The 16,753-nt window shown below is 40.3% G+C and overlaps 1 protein-coding gene across 1 annotated transcript in view; it reads left to right on the top strand.

Annotated features, from left to right (window-relative positions):
• The first annotated feature begins 525 nt into the window (after positions 1–525).
• ADGRG4 (adhesion G protein-coupled receptor G4) overlaps positions 526–16,753 on the top strand; it is a 93,343-nt gene continuing 77,115 nt past the window's right edge. The window contains 1 exon segment of the mRNA XM_082445712.1: positions 526–5,702. Coding sequence (XP_082301838.1) covers positions 5,633–5,702 — 70 coding nt within the window. The 5' untranslated portion in view covers positions 526–5,632.

Below are 16,753 nucleotides of genomic sequence, written 5' to 3' on the forward strand. Positions count from 1 at the left end.
TCATGTGTGTCCTGTGTCATGCACTGCAAAGGACACAACATCATTTCTGTGCTATTCCTGACAAAATATATAACCTGAACTATGAGGAAAGATTAGACAAACCCAAATTGAGGGACATTCTATACAATAGCTGCTGGTACACTTCAAAAATGTCAATGTCATGAAAGTCAAAGACAGGTTGAGGAATATTTCCACATTAAAGAAGACTAGGGCTTCCCTGGTGGCGCAGTGGTTGAGAATCTGCCTGCTAATGCGGGGGACACGGGTTCGAGCCCTGGTCTGGGAGGATCCCACATGCCGCGGAGCAACTGGGCCCGTGAGCCACAACTACTGAGCCTGCGCGTCTGGAGCCTGTGCTCCGCAACAAGAGAGGCCGCGATAGTGAGAGGCCAGTGCACCACGATGAAGAGTGGCCCCTGCTTGCCGCAACTAGAGAAAGCCCTCGCACAGAAACGAAGACCCAACATAGCAATCAATCAACCAATCAATCAATTAATCAATAAAATAAATCTTTAAAAAAAAAAGAAGAAGACTAAAAAATAACGACAGCTAAAAGCAGTGTGTCATCCTAGATTGGTCCCTGGATCAAAGGGGAAAACCAATAAAGGACATTAGTGAGACAGTTGGCTAAATGTGAATATGAACTGTATAGGAGGTAATAGTACATCAAGGTAAGTTTCCTAATTTTGATAATTGTACTGTGCTTATGTAAGAACACTTTATCCCAAATACCTAAGCTGGCATTTTCCTAAAAATAATATTACATGTTGTCAAGGAATGCCTACATATGTAGCAAAAGTATGAAGGTACGCACAGAAACCACTACCAGCCGGGAATTTGTTGGATGGTAGTGTTTGAGGTAGCAATCAAATATAATCAAGATTGTCCTTGAAAATCTCTTAGGTAGCCACCAAACCTTCCACTGTGGTTGAGCCCTGAATTCAATAGCGTGCTTGTGGTTGGGGGGCCATGTTGTATGGAAATCATCAGACTCCTAATTGGTCTTGTGGAATGCTCATAGCAGGGAAGGGAAGAGGGAAAAATGACAGCCTGGACCTTCACCAGATTAAGGGTCTGTTGTATTGTCAGAAACGGGGACAAAGTCTCACCAAGCTCAGCACTCTGTGTGGGAGGATACTTCAATCAGCAGAGCCATATGGCTATCTAGACCTTCGAGTTTCCAGGGATGGATGACTTGTAACATCCCATGATAGCCTTTCCTGGTGTTTTTCAACCCCTATCGTCAATAATGACTTATTTATGTTTAACTCATATCTCCCACTGCAATTTCAATCCATTTCCTATTACTCTATAGATACAGAGAACAGATGGTCAACATTCTCCTTATAACCTTCCTGAGAATGGAAGATAGCCATTGAAGTCCTTCCTCCTCAGGTGGTATTTTTTTCTTGACCAAAGTGTTCCGACCTCTTCATTTTTTTGCACATTTCGTTTTCCCGTCAATTATTTCATTTGCACTACATTGGATTAACAAAAACCCAGTGTTTTTCTTTGAAAAAGCAACACATACAGATGATTACAATTCTAATAGTACAAAGGTATATGCAGAGAATAGTGAGTTTCCTTCCCATCCAAGACCTCTCAGTCTCCTTTCCTAGAATCAGTTATTCTCACCAGGGTCTCCTTTCAGAGAATTTTTAAAACATATCCAAGTATGTATGAATATATTCTCCTCTAAATTCTTTTTCAATTCAGCAAATATTCGTTAAGCACCTACTATGTGCCAGGCACTGTGCTAACTCTTGGGGCATGAGAAGAGAGATGTGTTTTCCTGTCCTTAGGAGGGGAGAAAGATGTAGTCATTCATTCATCAAATCTTGATTGAGTGCTCTCTGTGTGCCAGGCAATGTGTGAACCACTGAATAACATGGAGCCCCAGCCCTTCCAGAGCTCCTGGGGGACGGGGAGAGACAGACCAATGAGCAAGCATGGTGTGAAATATAAACTACCGCCAGGGGGCGCCAAGATGCTTAGCAATTGCCCCACATCCTCTTGTAAGCTGCATGGCCCCATGTGGGGAGCAGACCTCAAAAGCTAAGCCTTGTTCCTAGTGAAAAGGGGAAGCGGTGGAGTTCTACGTAGGAGCAGGGGGCACTGACACCCGTGCCAGGCCCTGGCCTAAGCCCTTTACACACACCGTCTCACGTAATCTTCACAGTGATATGAGGTGAGTGCCATTATTCACGTTTTACAAGCGAGGACACTGGGGGCTCCAGAGATGTTAGGGACCTGGCCCTAAATCACACAATGGAGATTCAAACTCAAGTCTATCTTCTGCAAAGCCTGGGCTCTCATCCACCATGTTGATCACAGTTTCTGGGCTTGGGGGTGAGTAATGGGTGATTCTGATACACCCCTTCTCCTCCCCTCCCCCCATGGAGTACCTACAGATAATAGGTTGACTCAACCTCTTATTTTATTTTATTTTATTTTTTGGACTCAGCCTCTTTTTAGACTGACTTTTTCCATTTAAGGTGTGAGGTGGAAAGGAATATACATTGGTCTGGGAGTCAGGAGCCTCGGTTCTAGTTCCTGCTCTGCCTCTCATAAGGTCCATGACCTTGAGCAAATCATTCTACCCTGTGGACCTCAGGGTCCTGATCTTGGAAATGCAGAGGGTGGCAGGAATCATCTCTGGATGGTTGATGGGATTTGATATTTCCATCACCCCAAAAGGGCTGTAATGACACATTCTGGGACAAAAACTACATCCCCCATCTTGAGAATGAGACCAACAAACCGGTTCAGTAAGTCTACTTCTTTTTTATTCTTTTGGCCACACCTAGCGGCTTGCAGGATCTTAGTTCCTCGACCAGAGATTGAACCCAGGCCTGGGCAGTAAAAGCGCCAAGTCCTAACCACTGAACCACCAGGGAAGTCCCTCAGTAATTCTACTTCTTTTCAAGGCAATTTGAGGGATGGATCTGCAGTGACGGTAAACTGCTGGCTCCCCCATACTGACAGCGTGAGATGTGAACAAGTTAATACTTTCTTGGCCTCTGCTTTCTGCTTCTAGTTCTGAACACCACCACGCCCCCTCCCCACTTTCTCAATGAAGTGAAATGAGCTTGAGTGAAGTGAGCAAGTACCTGTTTAATAGATCTAATTTAATTAAAGCCAAAATCAACGAGCGACTGAAGATAATCGTTAGTGAAAACTGGGAAAGAGCCCTCAAATTAATGGGTTATTGCAGGTGTGTAATAACCTGAGAACTTTGCTCATGCTGATTTCATGCTCGGGAGAGCAGCCCCATGACGTGCTACCAGTCACGAAAAGAGGATGTGCCCGACCAACAAGCCCCATAAAGCTAAGAGCAGAGAGGCTGGTCTGATCCACAGAGGAAGGTGACTGAGGCATGGCCAGCAGATAATGAGCCTCCTGCTTTTTTTTTGCTTGTTTCATTTCACATCAAACATAGGGATTCAGAGACCAGATCTGGTCATTGGAAAAGCAAACTCTTCTTCTGGACCCCACGGTGACACGGGGGTGGGAGGCTAAGGGAGTCTAGTTCTCAGGTAAGTGTCTTCCTCTCTTCCTTCCTTCCTTCTTTCTTTCTTTTTTTCTTTCCTTTAATTTTCTTTAAATTATAAAAGTAACAGATATTCATCATACATAAACCAAATTGCATGTAATTGTATGAGGCATAAAAGTCCTTCATCTCTACCCTCCCTTTCTCTCTTTCCCTTTTCTTTCTTTCCTTCTTTCCTTCATTTTTAAAAAAATTATGGGAGTAATACAGGTTCACTGTAAAGTAATCAAGCAGTACAGAATGGTATGAGACATACAGGAAACTGATTTCATTCCCATTCTTCCTTCCTATCTCTCTCGTCCCCTGCCTTCCTGTTTTCCCTCCCTTCCTCTCTCCCTCCCTTTCTTTCTCCTTTCCTTCAATTTTTAAAATCACATAATTATAAAAGAATCAAGCAGTACAGAATTGTATGGTATATAAAGGAAAAGTCCTCAGTCCCTGCCCCCTTTCCCAACCCACTTTTTCATGCCTGATAGACACAGAGACTTACCTTATTCCTTTTAATGACTGCATAGTATTCTGTAGTGAGACTGTCCCATGATTTATTTATGGGGTGCGAGGTAAGTTTCTGAAACATACCGTGAAATTGTTATAAAAGTTTAGAGGGAATTCAAGGAAGGTATAAATTGGATTGTTTGCTGCTGAAAATTCCATTTTATAGATAGCAATCATATCCATTTCTATAGCACTTTATACTTTGAAAATTGCCTTTGAAATATCACCTCATTTGATCCTCTTTTATAGCAGTTCTGGGAAATAGGCAGATTATTATCTCTATTTTTACAGATAAGGAAACTGAGGCCCAGGAAAATGAAGGAACAGCAATATGGTCTCAAAGCTAGTTAAGGATTCTCAGTCTGGTCCTCTTCCAGCACTGGAAGTTTAAGCTGCCTTTCATCTTGCAAGTTATAAAAGATTTAGACATCCCCTTACTTCTAAGCTCGTAGTTTAGAAAATCCATCCAAGTCATACAAATTCCCTTATTATTCTAATGAGAATGGCAGTAGGACACTTGGTAAATATGAAGAGCTTTATTAATGGCTGGCGCTCATAGCAAGCCCAAGACTCATTTGGTTTCCTAATTGGCTTCTGTTACTTTAAATGTAAAGTGAGTCTCTTCACTCCAAACCCTGCTTAGAAGTGGAAAGAAATACAATATGTTGCATTATCCTATAAAAAAATGTTTAAATCAGTAGTAAATCATTCAGAAGTGTATTTTATTTAAAATCAGAAAATGCCCATCAGCATCTTACTGCCAAGCTTCTGTAATATGTTTCCATAGGATTTGTAGTTTTAGTACCGTTTTGGTTGGAGAAAGGGGGACTTCCAGTGTGTTTCCCAAATAAGTAGCTTTAGTTACGATTATTTAAGGAGAGAAGGTGGATAAACGTAATGAGGTCATCAGGTTTCTCTAAACAGATCTGCTTTTTAAAAATAGCAATGATTTGGGAATTCCCTGGTGATCCAGTGGTTGGGACACTGTGCTTCCACTGCAGAGGGCATGGATTTGATCCCTGGTTGGTTCCACATGACAGGCAGCATGGCCAAAAAAAAAAACCCAAAAAAAGCCCAACAACATAAAAAGATAAAAAAATAACAATGCTTTGATGAGTTACTTTTGTCAATAAGATCTTGCATAATGCTTCCTCCAAAAAGTTTAGGATCATTAAAACAGCAAGTTGTTGGGTTGAAGTTGCGTGCATTAATGTTGAACACATCACATTTTGTAATTATGCATTTAATGGCTGCCTTCCCCTCTGGGCTAAGTGCCTCGTGAGGGCAGGAATCTCTGTCTTGTCTTCCCAGCGCTGTATTCCCAGCGTATAACACGGTGTCTGACACATAGTAGGCACTCAATAAAATGTGTTAAACGGATATGCAGAAAAATCAGTCGGTGAGGTTGCAAGCCAGGCTGCATAACTCAGGCAAGGGTCTGTACTGTGGCTGCTGACATGGCTTTGAACATGAGGGAAAAGTCTTGTGTGGGATGCGAAGGAAAAGTATAGTCACACGCACTTGGAGATCGTTTGTTCTGAATCTGAACTGGGCATAGTTCTGACTTTTTGAACGCAGGTTTAGACAATGAAAGAACACGTCATATATCAGAGGCTTTATGGAACCATTCTCATGTTGAGTTTCATCTTTCTCTCAGGTAAGAAAATGTATTCTTATTATCTCTTTCAATATCTCATGGACAGTAGGTTACCGAAATAAACCATTTGAAAAATTACTGGGCTGCCTCTCAATGGCTTCCTGTCGGTCCATATGGCTATAGGACAAGCTGGAGCTTCAGCAAGTGAACCCACTCACTCAGGATTCCCTGTGACTGATGGAGAACTGGCCTCAAGTAGACAGTAGCTTGGACTACTGCTGTCTTTGACATTTCTTAATGAAACTCTGACATGCCATTTGGTGACTAATACACACCTAACATAAGCTTTGTGTTTTCTTTTAGGCTGTTTTCTCTTACGCATAATGCTTTATTTAAAGCTCCCTGGAGCATTATGATATCATCTTTCTGTCTCCATGAGATATATATATATATGGCAACAATCATAGAGTATAGACAGGGAAGCTGAAGTGTGATGAACAGGCATCTGTTCTGGGAGGCCCAGCCCTTGCCTAGACTCTGTGATCAGAACGGAGATAGATTCTGTCTTTGTTTCTATTCTGCAGCAAATAGATGATGGAGACAGTTGAACTGAAGTAGCTGGTAATTTGGAGACGTAAGAACGAGGTTGTCTTGGAAGACTGCAATCTCGTCCATGTTAAGTGAATTCAGTTGGTAACATTGTTCATTTAGCACATCAGTCTTTAGCTAAAAGGCCATACATGCCAATGAGGGACAATTCCTTGATGAAACAGAAGTGGGGTTTAATTTGAGTGGCCCTCAGATTTGAGAGCTGATCTTCTGCAAGAATACCAAATCATCATCGCCATCAACAACAAGCACTGACTGTGTGCAGAGCCTGATGGGAAACCATGTTTCTTATCATAAAGCTTGAAATAGGATCTAGGGGGCACAGTGGCAACTCTGTCGCCTGGCCTTGACTACCTGCTAGGATGTTGATTTCTCTTTTCCCTATTTCCTCAAAGGCAAGAAACTGTGCTTGCTCCATTTCTTTATCCAAAACACCCAGCACAGGTCTTGACACACAGCTTGTCAGTACATATTTGCTGATTTAATAAATTAATGCAGTTTGAAATGATAAAACCTTGAACACCTGTATGGTGGTGGTGTATGTGACACAAACTCTAAGTGGATTTGTGTGTGTGTGGGCAGGGAATGGGGCATGGATAAGAGGGATCTAGGAATAGAGCGATCTAGAAGTCTTGAATGTAGTCATGGAAGAAAAAGTGGAAGACTGTGTGATACTGGAAGGTTAGAATGGGTTTTGTGAGGAATGTCATTGGTCAATGAAAATTATGATAGATGTGCAGATTTTAAACCTTCAAATCCGTGAGGCAAGGCAGTGTTTCTTTTAGGTTATTAAACAGTTCTCATTGTCCTTCAGTTGGTGAGAAAGTCATCATTTTCTTCCTGGAACAAAAATTGGTTCTTGAAAAGAATGGTATGACTAAGGTTCAGTCCCCTTCAGGCTCCAGAAGAGTCACCAGCCTCCCAACTGTGAGGGTCATCGTGGGAGACAGGGCGAGGGCCAAGCCTAGATCGGGCAGAGGGTGATTCAGATGCTGTCGCTGGATGAGGCCAGAGTGTGGAGCAAAACCATGTCCATGGAGGAAATACCAAGGGTCAAGAAGAAGAAACCAAATCTGTTGTAAGGTCTAAAGGCGAGAGCAGTGCCAGAAAGAAGGGAGGAAGACTGAGGTCAGGAACTGAATAGTTGCAGAGTGGAGCGGGGGAGGGAGGAAGAGAGGGTGGAGGTAAGGAATAAAACAGAAATAGCCTCTGGGCTCCCTGCTTTTATTCTTGCTCTGCGATAGCCTATTCTCAACACAGCAGTCAGAGCAATCCTTTGACGTATTAAGTCAGATCACGTCACTCTTTTACTCAAAACTTGCTAATATGTCTCCATCACAATTAGAATACAATCCCAACTCTTCAAATAGCCCTAAAAAGCACTGCACTATCTGGTCTCAGTGCCTCTTGGGCTTCATTTCCTACTATGCTTCCTCTCCCTCTCTCTCACTCCAGACACACCAGCTTCCTTCCTAGTCCTCGAGCATGGCAAGCACAGTCCCACCTCAAGGCCTTTGTGCATACTATTACCCAAGTTTGGGTCACTCTTACTTCACATCTTTGTAACCCTGGCTCTTTTTCATCTCCTAGGACTAAACTAAAATGACTCTTCTTCATACATTTTTAAAAATTTGTATTTATTTATTTATTTTTTGGCCACTTGACTTGCAGGATCTTAGTTCCCCAACCAGGGATCAAACCTGTGCCCCCTGCAGTGGAAGTGTGGAGCTCTAACCACTGGACCGCCAGGGAAGTCCCAAATGACTCTTCTTCAGAGAGGCCTTCCTTAACTATCTGATTGAATGTAGACATTCCCGTTCCCCTCATCCCTGCCCCTCCCATTATCTAGCTCATCAGCCTCTTAATTTCCTTCCGAGTACTGTTCACAATTTGTAATTCTCTTTCCTTGTTGAGTGACTGCCTCTCTCTCTCTGGAATGTTAAACTGACGAAGGCCAGGGACCTGGTGTGGACATGTGTTCGCTCTATCACTGCACTCCAACACTGCCACATAGTTGGGCCTCAGTGATCATCAGTGTCAAGTAAATGAATGGTCCAGGGTACTTCTGGCTTTATGAGTAAGGGCATCCATTTTGTTGGGTGAGACATGGGCCTTGGACCCAAGTTTTGAAGGAACAATCTCATTACCTTTGTGAGGGTAATTCCTTTGCCTCCCATTCCAACAAGAACTCTTGGCAGGCCACATGCATGGTCAGCAACCTGGGTACTGGAGGAGAGGACGTGTTGGATAACTCTGTAACTGGTGACTGGTGAGAGAAATAAGGCTCAAAGTTGGATGCTTCTATATATGGCAGATCTGGTTTTTTGGTTTTGTTTTTTTTTGCATTTGTAGAGGGCAAAGTTATTCATTGATGGTAGGAAATTTTTTCCATATACAATGTTCCAGGCTTAATATATCATCTGTTTTTATTAACTAATGAATTAATTTTTATTGAAGTATATTGATTTACAATATTATATTAGTTTCAGGTGTACAACATAGTGATTCAGTATTTTTACAGATTATACTCCATTAAAAGTTATTACAAGATAATGGCTAGAATTCCCTGTGCTATACAATATATCTTTGTAGCTTATTTCATACATAATAGTGTATACTTTTAAATCCCCTACTCCCTTATTGTCCCTCCCCCTTCTTTCCCCCATTGGTAACCACTAGTTTATTTTCTACATCTGTGAGTCTGTTTCTGTTTTGCATATACATTCGTGTTACATTTTAGAGTCCACATATAAATGATATCTGACTTATATCACTAAGCATAATATTCTCTAGGTCCATCCACGTTGCTGCAAATGGCAGAATTTCATTCTTTTTTATGGCTGCGTAATATTCCATTATCTATATTCCATTATCTATCTATATTGCATTATCTATATCTATCCATTAGATATAGATATAGATATCACACCTTCTTTATCCATTCATCTGTTGATGGACACTCAGTTTGCTTCCACATCTTGGCTATTGTAAATAGTGCTGCTTTGATCGTTGGGTGCATATATCTTTTTAAATTAGAGTTCTCATTTTTTCCAGATATATACTCGGGAATGGAATTTCTGGGTCATATGGTAACTCTATTTTTAGTTTTTTGAGGAACCTCCATACTGTTTTCCATAGTGACTGTACCAATTTACATTCCCACCAACAATGTACAAGGGTTTATCTAAAGATTAGTTGGTTACTCACAAGACCAGTGGGAAGTATAGGCAAGGATGGCAGTAGCTCTGGGCCTCTGTGGTTGTCCACAGGATGGCCATGGTGATGTGGGTAATGAAGCTCCCCAGTATCAAGCATGAATCTACTGTATCTACTCAGACAGCCATGGGTCTGCCAGCACCTGGTCTACCAAGTTTTTCAATGCTCCTGGCTATTCATTTGCAAGGATTTGTGATACTAAGAGCCAGAAGAGCCTTTTTATGAGTGAGTAATGACATTTCCTAGTTGAGGCAGGCATGGTGAGCCCTTGGCAGATTGCTTACCTTCACAGTGGGCAGATTCTCTACAGGATTGATACAGCCAATGACTCCGGTGGGACCCGTCCCCCAAATCTGCTCTGCCCCCTCTCCCTCCTTGAATAGAAGGTATTGCCAGGTGGTTAGCTGGACCTTGAGCCTTATGCAGTATTATGAGTTGAATTGTTTCCCTCCCACAATTCATATGTTGAAGTCCTAACCCTCAGCACCTGAGAAGGTGACCGTGTTTGGAAATAGGGTCATTACAAATGTAATTAGTCAAGGAAAGATGAAGTCGCATTGTAGTAGTGCGGACCCCTAATCCAATATGATGGTGGTCCTTATACAAAGGGGACATTTGGACACAGACAAGCACACAAGGAGAAGGCCGTGTGAGGATAAAGGCAGAGATTGGGGTGATGCAGCAGAAGCCACGGAGCACGCCCTATTGCCAGTAAACCACCGGCAACTAGGAGAGAGGCGTGGAACAGATTTTTCCCTCAGAGTCCTCAGAAGGAAACAACCCTGCTGACACTTTGACCTCAGACTTCTAGCCTCCAGAGCTGTGAGACAATACATTTCTGTTGTTTGTGGTACTTTGTTACAGCACCCTAGCAACTATTACACTCAGACTCTGATGCTCAGTCAGGTTCTCTGGATCAGAACTCTTGGGTAAAGTAGACGAAAGCAGGTCACCTCATGGGGCAGAAACAGTGACCAGATCATGCCCACAGTGCCTGAGCAGGGGTAAACCTCATTTGTCCACTCCTCCTAAGATGGTGCAGGGCAGTGCACCTAGAATCTCAGTCCCCTAACCTTTGAAATACTTTCACATTTCAAGGAGAATCTTTGCGAGGAGAGGACAGGAAAACAAGTATAGAATATATCTGATGATTACTAATGCTGTCTTCAGAAAATAAAGGGACTTTACTGGGAAAAAAATCATGCAAATTATCTATCTCTTAGAGTTCTACACTTTTTATTCACTGCCTTTAATTTTATTTATTTATTTATTTATTTATTTATTTATTTATTGGCCATGCCTCACAGCTTGCAGGATCTTAGTTCCCTGACCAGGGATTGAACCCGGGCCATGGCAGTGAAAGCGTCCTAACCACTGGACCCCCAGGGAATTCCCTCACTGACCTTTATTTTTTTTTTCATGGTCCAAGCATGTGGTGATTTTTATTAAGAACAACTTTGGTTCTAAGAATTCCACCCTCAATTCTGTAATACTTTCCTTTAAAAACAATTATACAAGGGTAAATACAAAAAATATTAAATTATGAAAACAAATCCATTAAGGCTCCCTTTATATATATTATATACACTCAAACAAGTCAAAGTTTTTCAGAGTAGAAGAATAAAGTCAAATGTGATAGCTTAGAAATCAACACTACTTTACGGAGACTAGAAAACACTGAGCTATTTTAAGAAAACTGCAGAGTGGAAAAATGGAGCCATTTTTGTCAAAAAGTGGCTCAAAGCACTGTCCATGAGTCCTAGGGGTTTGGACTGTACAGTATTAAAGTGGGAGGGGAGAATGATGCCTTTTTAAACTCAGGCTTATGAGCCGAGCTGATCTGGCAACTTCAAAGAGCTTCTCTATCTGTACGTTCCACTGTTCACTGAGGAGACATCACTTGACACTATTTACAAGTCTTCTTTTGGCCAGACCTTGGACTACTAATCACTAATAATTTTGCAGATTTGCCTCACTGACTTTTAAAATGGATGTATTTGTTACTTTTGGGGTCTGATAGGGAGAGGGAACTATCTCCTGATCTTTTGCCAAAGGCTCTCTAAAACAGAGGGCAGGGCACAAGTTCAGTCTGTAGTTCAGAATTTGTCATCCTATGCCAGATGCTTCACCCACAGCACTGATACTTTTGCACAAGGGACAGCCCTCCATATGCTCACCTCTCAGCTTCTAACTCAGTGCCCTAATACAGGGCACAATGATTATATTCAGTAAATAGTAATAAAGTACCTACTATGTGCCAACCATTATGCTGAGCACTGGAAACTGGCAATAGGGGCCAAGACTCCAGTTATATGACTGCCCAGAAAATCAGAAGATACAAAAATAGGAGCATTCTGGGAAAAACTGGCATTGTTTTATGCTCAATGAATTCAATTCTGCTTTAAAATTGCTTAAACTTGCCATCCTCAGGCAAAGCAGCTTTGGAATTTAGCAAAAAGCAAAATAGAATGACATCTTGAGTGAGTATTGTGGCAATATGGCAAGAGTATTATTTTCCCTCCAGCTCCGCCAGAGGAAGACCTGGGGCACATTCTCTTGCTGTATCAATCTGCTAGAGAGTTAAAAAATGGTAGCTGGCAGATAAAGATATCATGAGAAAAGAAAACTACACACCAATATCCCATATGAATCTAGATGCAAAAATTCTTAACAATATACTGGCAGACTAAATCCAGCAGCATATTGAGGATTATCTACCCTGACCAAGTGGAATTTATATCAGGAATGCAAAGGTGTTTCAACATATAAAAATTCATCTACCAATGTAATGCACTACATTAATAGACTGAAGGGGAAAAAAACATATGATCATCTTAATTGATGCAGAAAAAACATTTGACAAAATCCAACACCCTTTCATGATAAAAGCACTCAACACTCTAGAAATAGAAGGAAACTTCCTCAAGCTGTAAAGGGCATCTATGAAAATCTAATAGTGAACATCATACTTAATTGTGAAAAGCTAAACTCTTCCCCTAAGATCCGGAACAAGACCAGAATGCCCACTTCTGCCACTTCTATTCAGTATTGTGCTGGAAGTTCTAGCCAGAGCAATTGGACAAGAAGAAGAAATAAGACATCCAAACTGTAAAGAAAAAGTAAAACTATCTCTTTTTGCAGATAATACGATCTTACATAAAGAACATCCTAAAGAATCTGAAAAACAGATGTTTAAGCTAACAAACAAATTCAGCAAATTGCAGGATACAAGATCAACACATAAAAATTAGTAGTACTTCTATGCACTAACAATGAACAATCTGAAATGAAGTTAAGAAAACAATTTCATTTACAATACTTTCTAAAAGAATAAAATACCAAGGAATAAATTTAACCAAGTAGGTGAAAGACTTCTACACTCAAACCACAAACATTGCTGAAAGAAATTAAAGAAGACCTAAGTAAATGGAAAAGACCCCATGTTTACAGATTTAATATTAAGATGGCAATATACCTCAAAGAGATCCACAGATTCAAGGCAAACTCTATCAAAATCCCAATGGTCTTTTTTAGGGAGTTCCCTGATGGTCCAGTGGTTAGGACTCAGTGCTTTCACTGCCGTGCGCCTGGGTTCAATCCCTGGTGGGGGAACTAAGATCCCACAAGCCGTGCAGCATGGCCAAAAAAATAAAACATTTCAATAAACTAAAAAAATTCCAATGGTCTTTTTTACAAACACGGAAAAGCCAATCCCACAATTCACATGGAATTGCAAGGAACACTGAATAGCCAACACAACCTTGAAAAAGAACAAAGTTGGAGGACTCACACATCCTGATTTCAAAACCTACTACAAAGCTACAATAATCAAAACAGTGTGTTATTGGCATAAGGATAGACATAGATTAATGGAACAGAATTGAGAGTTCAGAAAGAAACCCATACATGTATGGTCAATTAATTTTCCACAAGGGTGCCAAGACCATTCAATGGGGAAAAATAATCTACTTAACAAATGGTGATGGGAAAACTGGGTATGTAAACATATATGCATGTATACATACAAATACATGTAAACACATGTACAAGAATGAAGTTGGACCCCTACTTCACACCATATATAAAAATTAACTCAACATGTATGAACAATCTAAATGTAAGAACTACAACTATAAAACTTTTAGAAGGAAGCATAGAGGTAAATCTTCATGACCTTGGATTTGACAATAGATAGATTCTTAGAAATGACACCAAAAGAACAAGCAACAAAGGAAAAAACAGATAAATTGGACTTCATCAAAATTAAAAACTTTTGTGCATCAAAAGACACTATCAAGAAAGTTAAAAGACAGCCTACAGAAAGGGAGCTATATGCAGGTCATATATCTCATAAGGTCCTACTATCCAGAATACATAAAGAGTGCTTACAACTCAACAATAAAAAGACAACCCAGTTAAAAATGGGCAAAGGACTTGAATAGAAGATATGCAAATGGTCAACAAGCACATGAAAAGATGCTCAGTGTCGTTAGTCATTAGGGAAATGCAAATCAAACCCACAATGAGATGTCACTCACACCCTCGAGGATGGTTATAATACTAATTAAAAAAAAACAGAAAACAACAAGAGTTGGCAAGGAGGTAGAGAAGTTGGAACCCTCATATGTTGCTAGTGGGAATGTAAAATGGAGCAGCCACTGTGGAAAACAGGTCAGCAGTTACTCAATAAGTTAAACATAGAATTACTATATGACCCACTCCTAGGTATATACACAAAAGAAATGAAAACGTGTGTTCAAACAAAATGAATAGCATGAATGTTCATAGCAGCACTGTTCATAATAGCCAAAAGGTAGACACAACCCAAATATCCATTAATAGATGAATTAATTTTTAAAATGTGGTATACCCATACAATGGAATATTATTCAGCCATATAAAGGAATGAAGTACTGGCACATGCTACAACATGGATGAATGTTTAAGACACTACACTAAGTGAAATATGCCAGACACAAAAAGCCACATTGTATGATTTCATTTATATGAACTGTCTAGAATAGGCAAATCCACAGAGACAAAAAGCAGATTAGTGGTTTCCAGGGGCTGAAGGGAGGGGCAGATGGGGAGTGACTGCTTAATTGGTACAGGGTTTCCTTTGGGGGTGATGAAAAGTTCTGGAACTAGATAATGGTGATGATTGTACACCATCGTAAATGTACTAAATGCCACTGAATTGTACACTTTAAAATGATTAAAACTGTGAACTTTATGTTATGTGTATCTTCTCAATACAAATACAATGATGCCTGGCACTCCTGGGGGCTGTAACATTGTCATTTAAATGGGGTTTATGATAAGGTTTTCCCAACATGGAAAACACTTATGTCATAATGTTAAGTGAGGAAAGCAGGGTACCACATTTTTCATACAATATGATCTCAGCCACATAGAAACAAGCAAAACCCACGCACAGAACCAAAACAGCAAAAGAAATATTGTAAAATGTTAATGGTGGTTGTCTCTGGGTGGTGGGACTCTGGCTGAGTTTGTTCTCATTTTTTTACTTTCTAATACTTTCCATTTTTTTCTTTTAAAAAAGCATGTACAGTATCGCTTTTATAATGGAAAAAACACCTCTTTTTTTTTTTAAAGTGGGGGAGACAATACATGTAATTTAAAATAAAAGGAAACAGAGGATAGAGGCGAAGAGACACAGAGGAGCCAAATCAAGAGAGAACACGCTTCAGGGGAGCAATCATGCAATTTGAACTTGAAAATTGCCAGGGAACAGATGGCAGCGTTCAAGCAGACATCTGCAATGGATAGTTAAATCATATGCAAAGACACAAGTGGCTTTTGAAGCAGGCCCTGGAGAGGCCCGGCAGAGAACGCTGGTTGCCTGGCCAAACAGAAGGGCAAAGCTTCTGTCCCAACTCATCACAGCCCAGCCTCCTCCAAGCCCTGCTCAGGGCCTAGAGGCTGCAGCAAGGGCTCAGCGCAGACGTGCTTGCATGTGTGAGGGCGCAGCAGAGGTTGTGGAAGAAGAGGCCTCTAATAATGACAATGGCAAACATGGCAGCCGACATTTACACGGGGCTTCGCAGTTTATCAACTTTCTCACAAACGTGACCTAAACGTTAGTTATTGCATCAGTTTGTTAGTTATTGCATCAGCTTTCATAACGTCCCTACGAGGTAGGTAATTATTACTCCCATCTTACCATGGAGGAATGAGGCTCAGAGAAGTGACGTGAGTTTATTTGTTTAACATTCATATAGTGCTCACTGTATGCCAGACGCTGTCTTAAAAGCTTTCACATGGGGGAGGGATAAATTAAGAGTTTGGGATTAACATGTACACACTACTATATACACATTACTATATGTAAAATAGATAACCAACAAGGACCTACTGCATAGCACAGGGAACTATATTCAATATCATGTAAGAACCTATAACGGAAAAGAATCTGTAAAAGAATATACATATTATATATGTATATATATTATATATGTATACATAATACATATATATGTATATCCAAATCACTTTGCTGTGCACCCGAAACTAACACAACATTGTAAATTAGCTATACTTCATTAAAAATTTTTAAAAAAGTTTTAAATACTTTTACCTGCATTCATTTCCCATGTTCACGCAGCTAGGAAGGGGCAGAACTGGGACTTGAATCTGGCTTTTTTGGATTCCACTACACCACACTTCTGCTCAGATCTAAGCAAAACTTACCTCTGTCTGCAGAACCTCAAGTATGGCCACAAGTGGCTTCTATCCATCTGTCCTATCTATCTATCTATCTATCTATCTATCTATCTATCTATCTATCTATCTATCTATCTATCTACCTATCATCTATCCATCCATCCATCCTTATTTTTCTGATTATAAATGTAACACATTATTTATTAAAAAATGCAAATATTACTGAAATAACAAAGAAAGTAAAAATCCCCCTAAATCTCAAACCTGAAGATACTCATTCTTATCTGGAGTGTATTCTTTCAGATTTTTTTCTAGTGTATGCCAGCACACACATTTTTCTCTTATTTTTGAAATAGGATAATACTATATCTATACTTATGTGACTCCCATTTCACATAATAGTAAACCTTGGAAATCTCTCCATGACTCTATACATCTACTTTGTTTTACTTTTCCAGTGTATAGAGGTGACAATTAACTTCTTGAGACATAGACATTTTCCTATTTTTTTCTCAATTACAAACAATGCTGCAATAAATATCCTTGTACTTGCAGCTTTGTACACATGTATGTTTGTCTAGAATAAATTGATAGAAATGGAA

Source organism: Balaenoptera physalus (genome assembly GCF_965194825.1).
Source record: "Balaenoptera physalus genome assembly, chromosome: X".
NCBI lineage: Eukaryota > Metazoa > Chordata > Mammalia > Artiodactyla > Balaenopteridae > Balaenoptera > Balaenoptera physalus.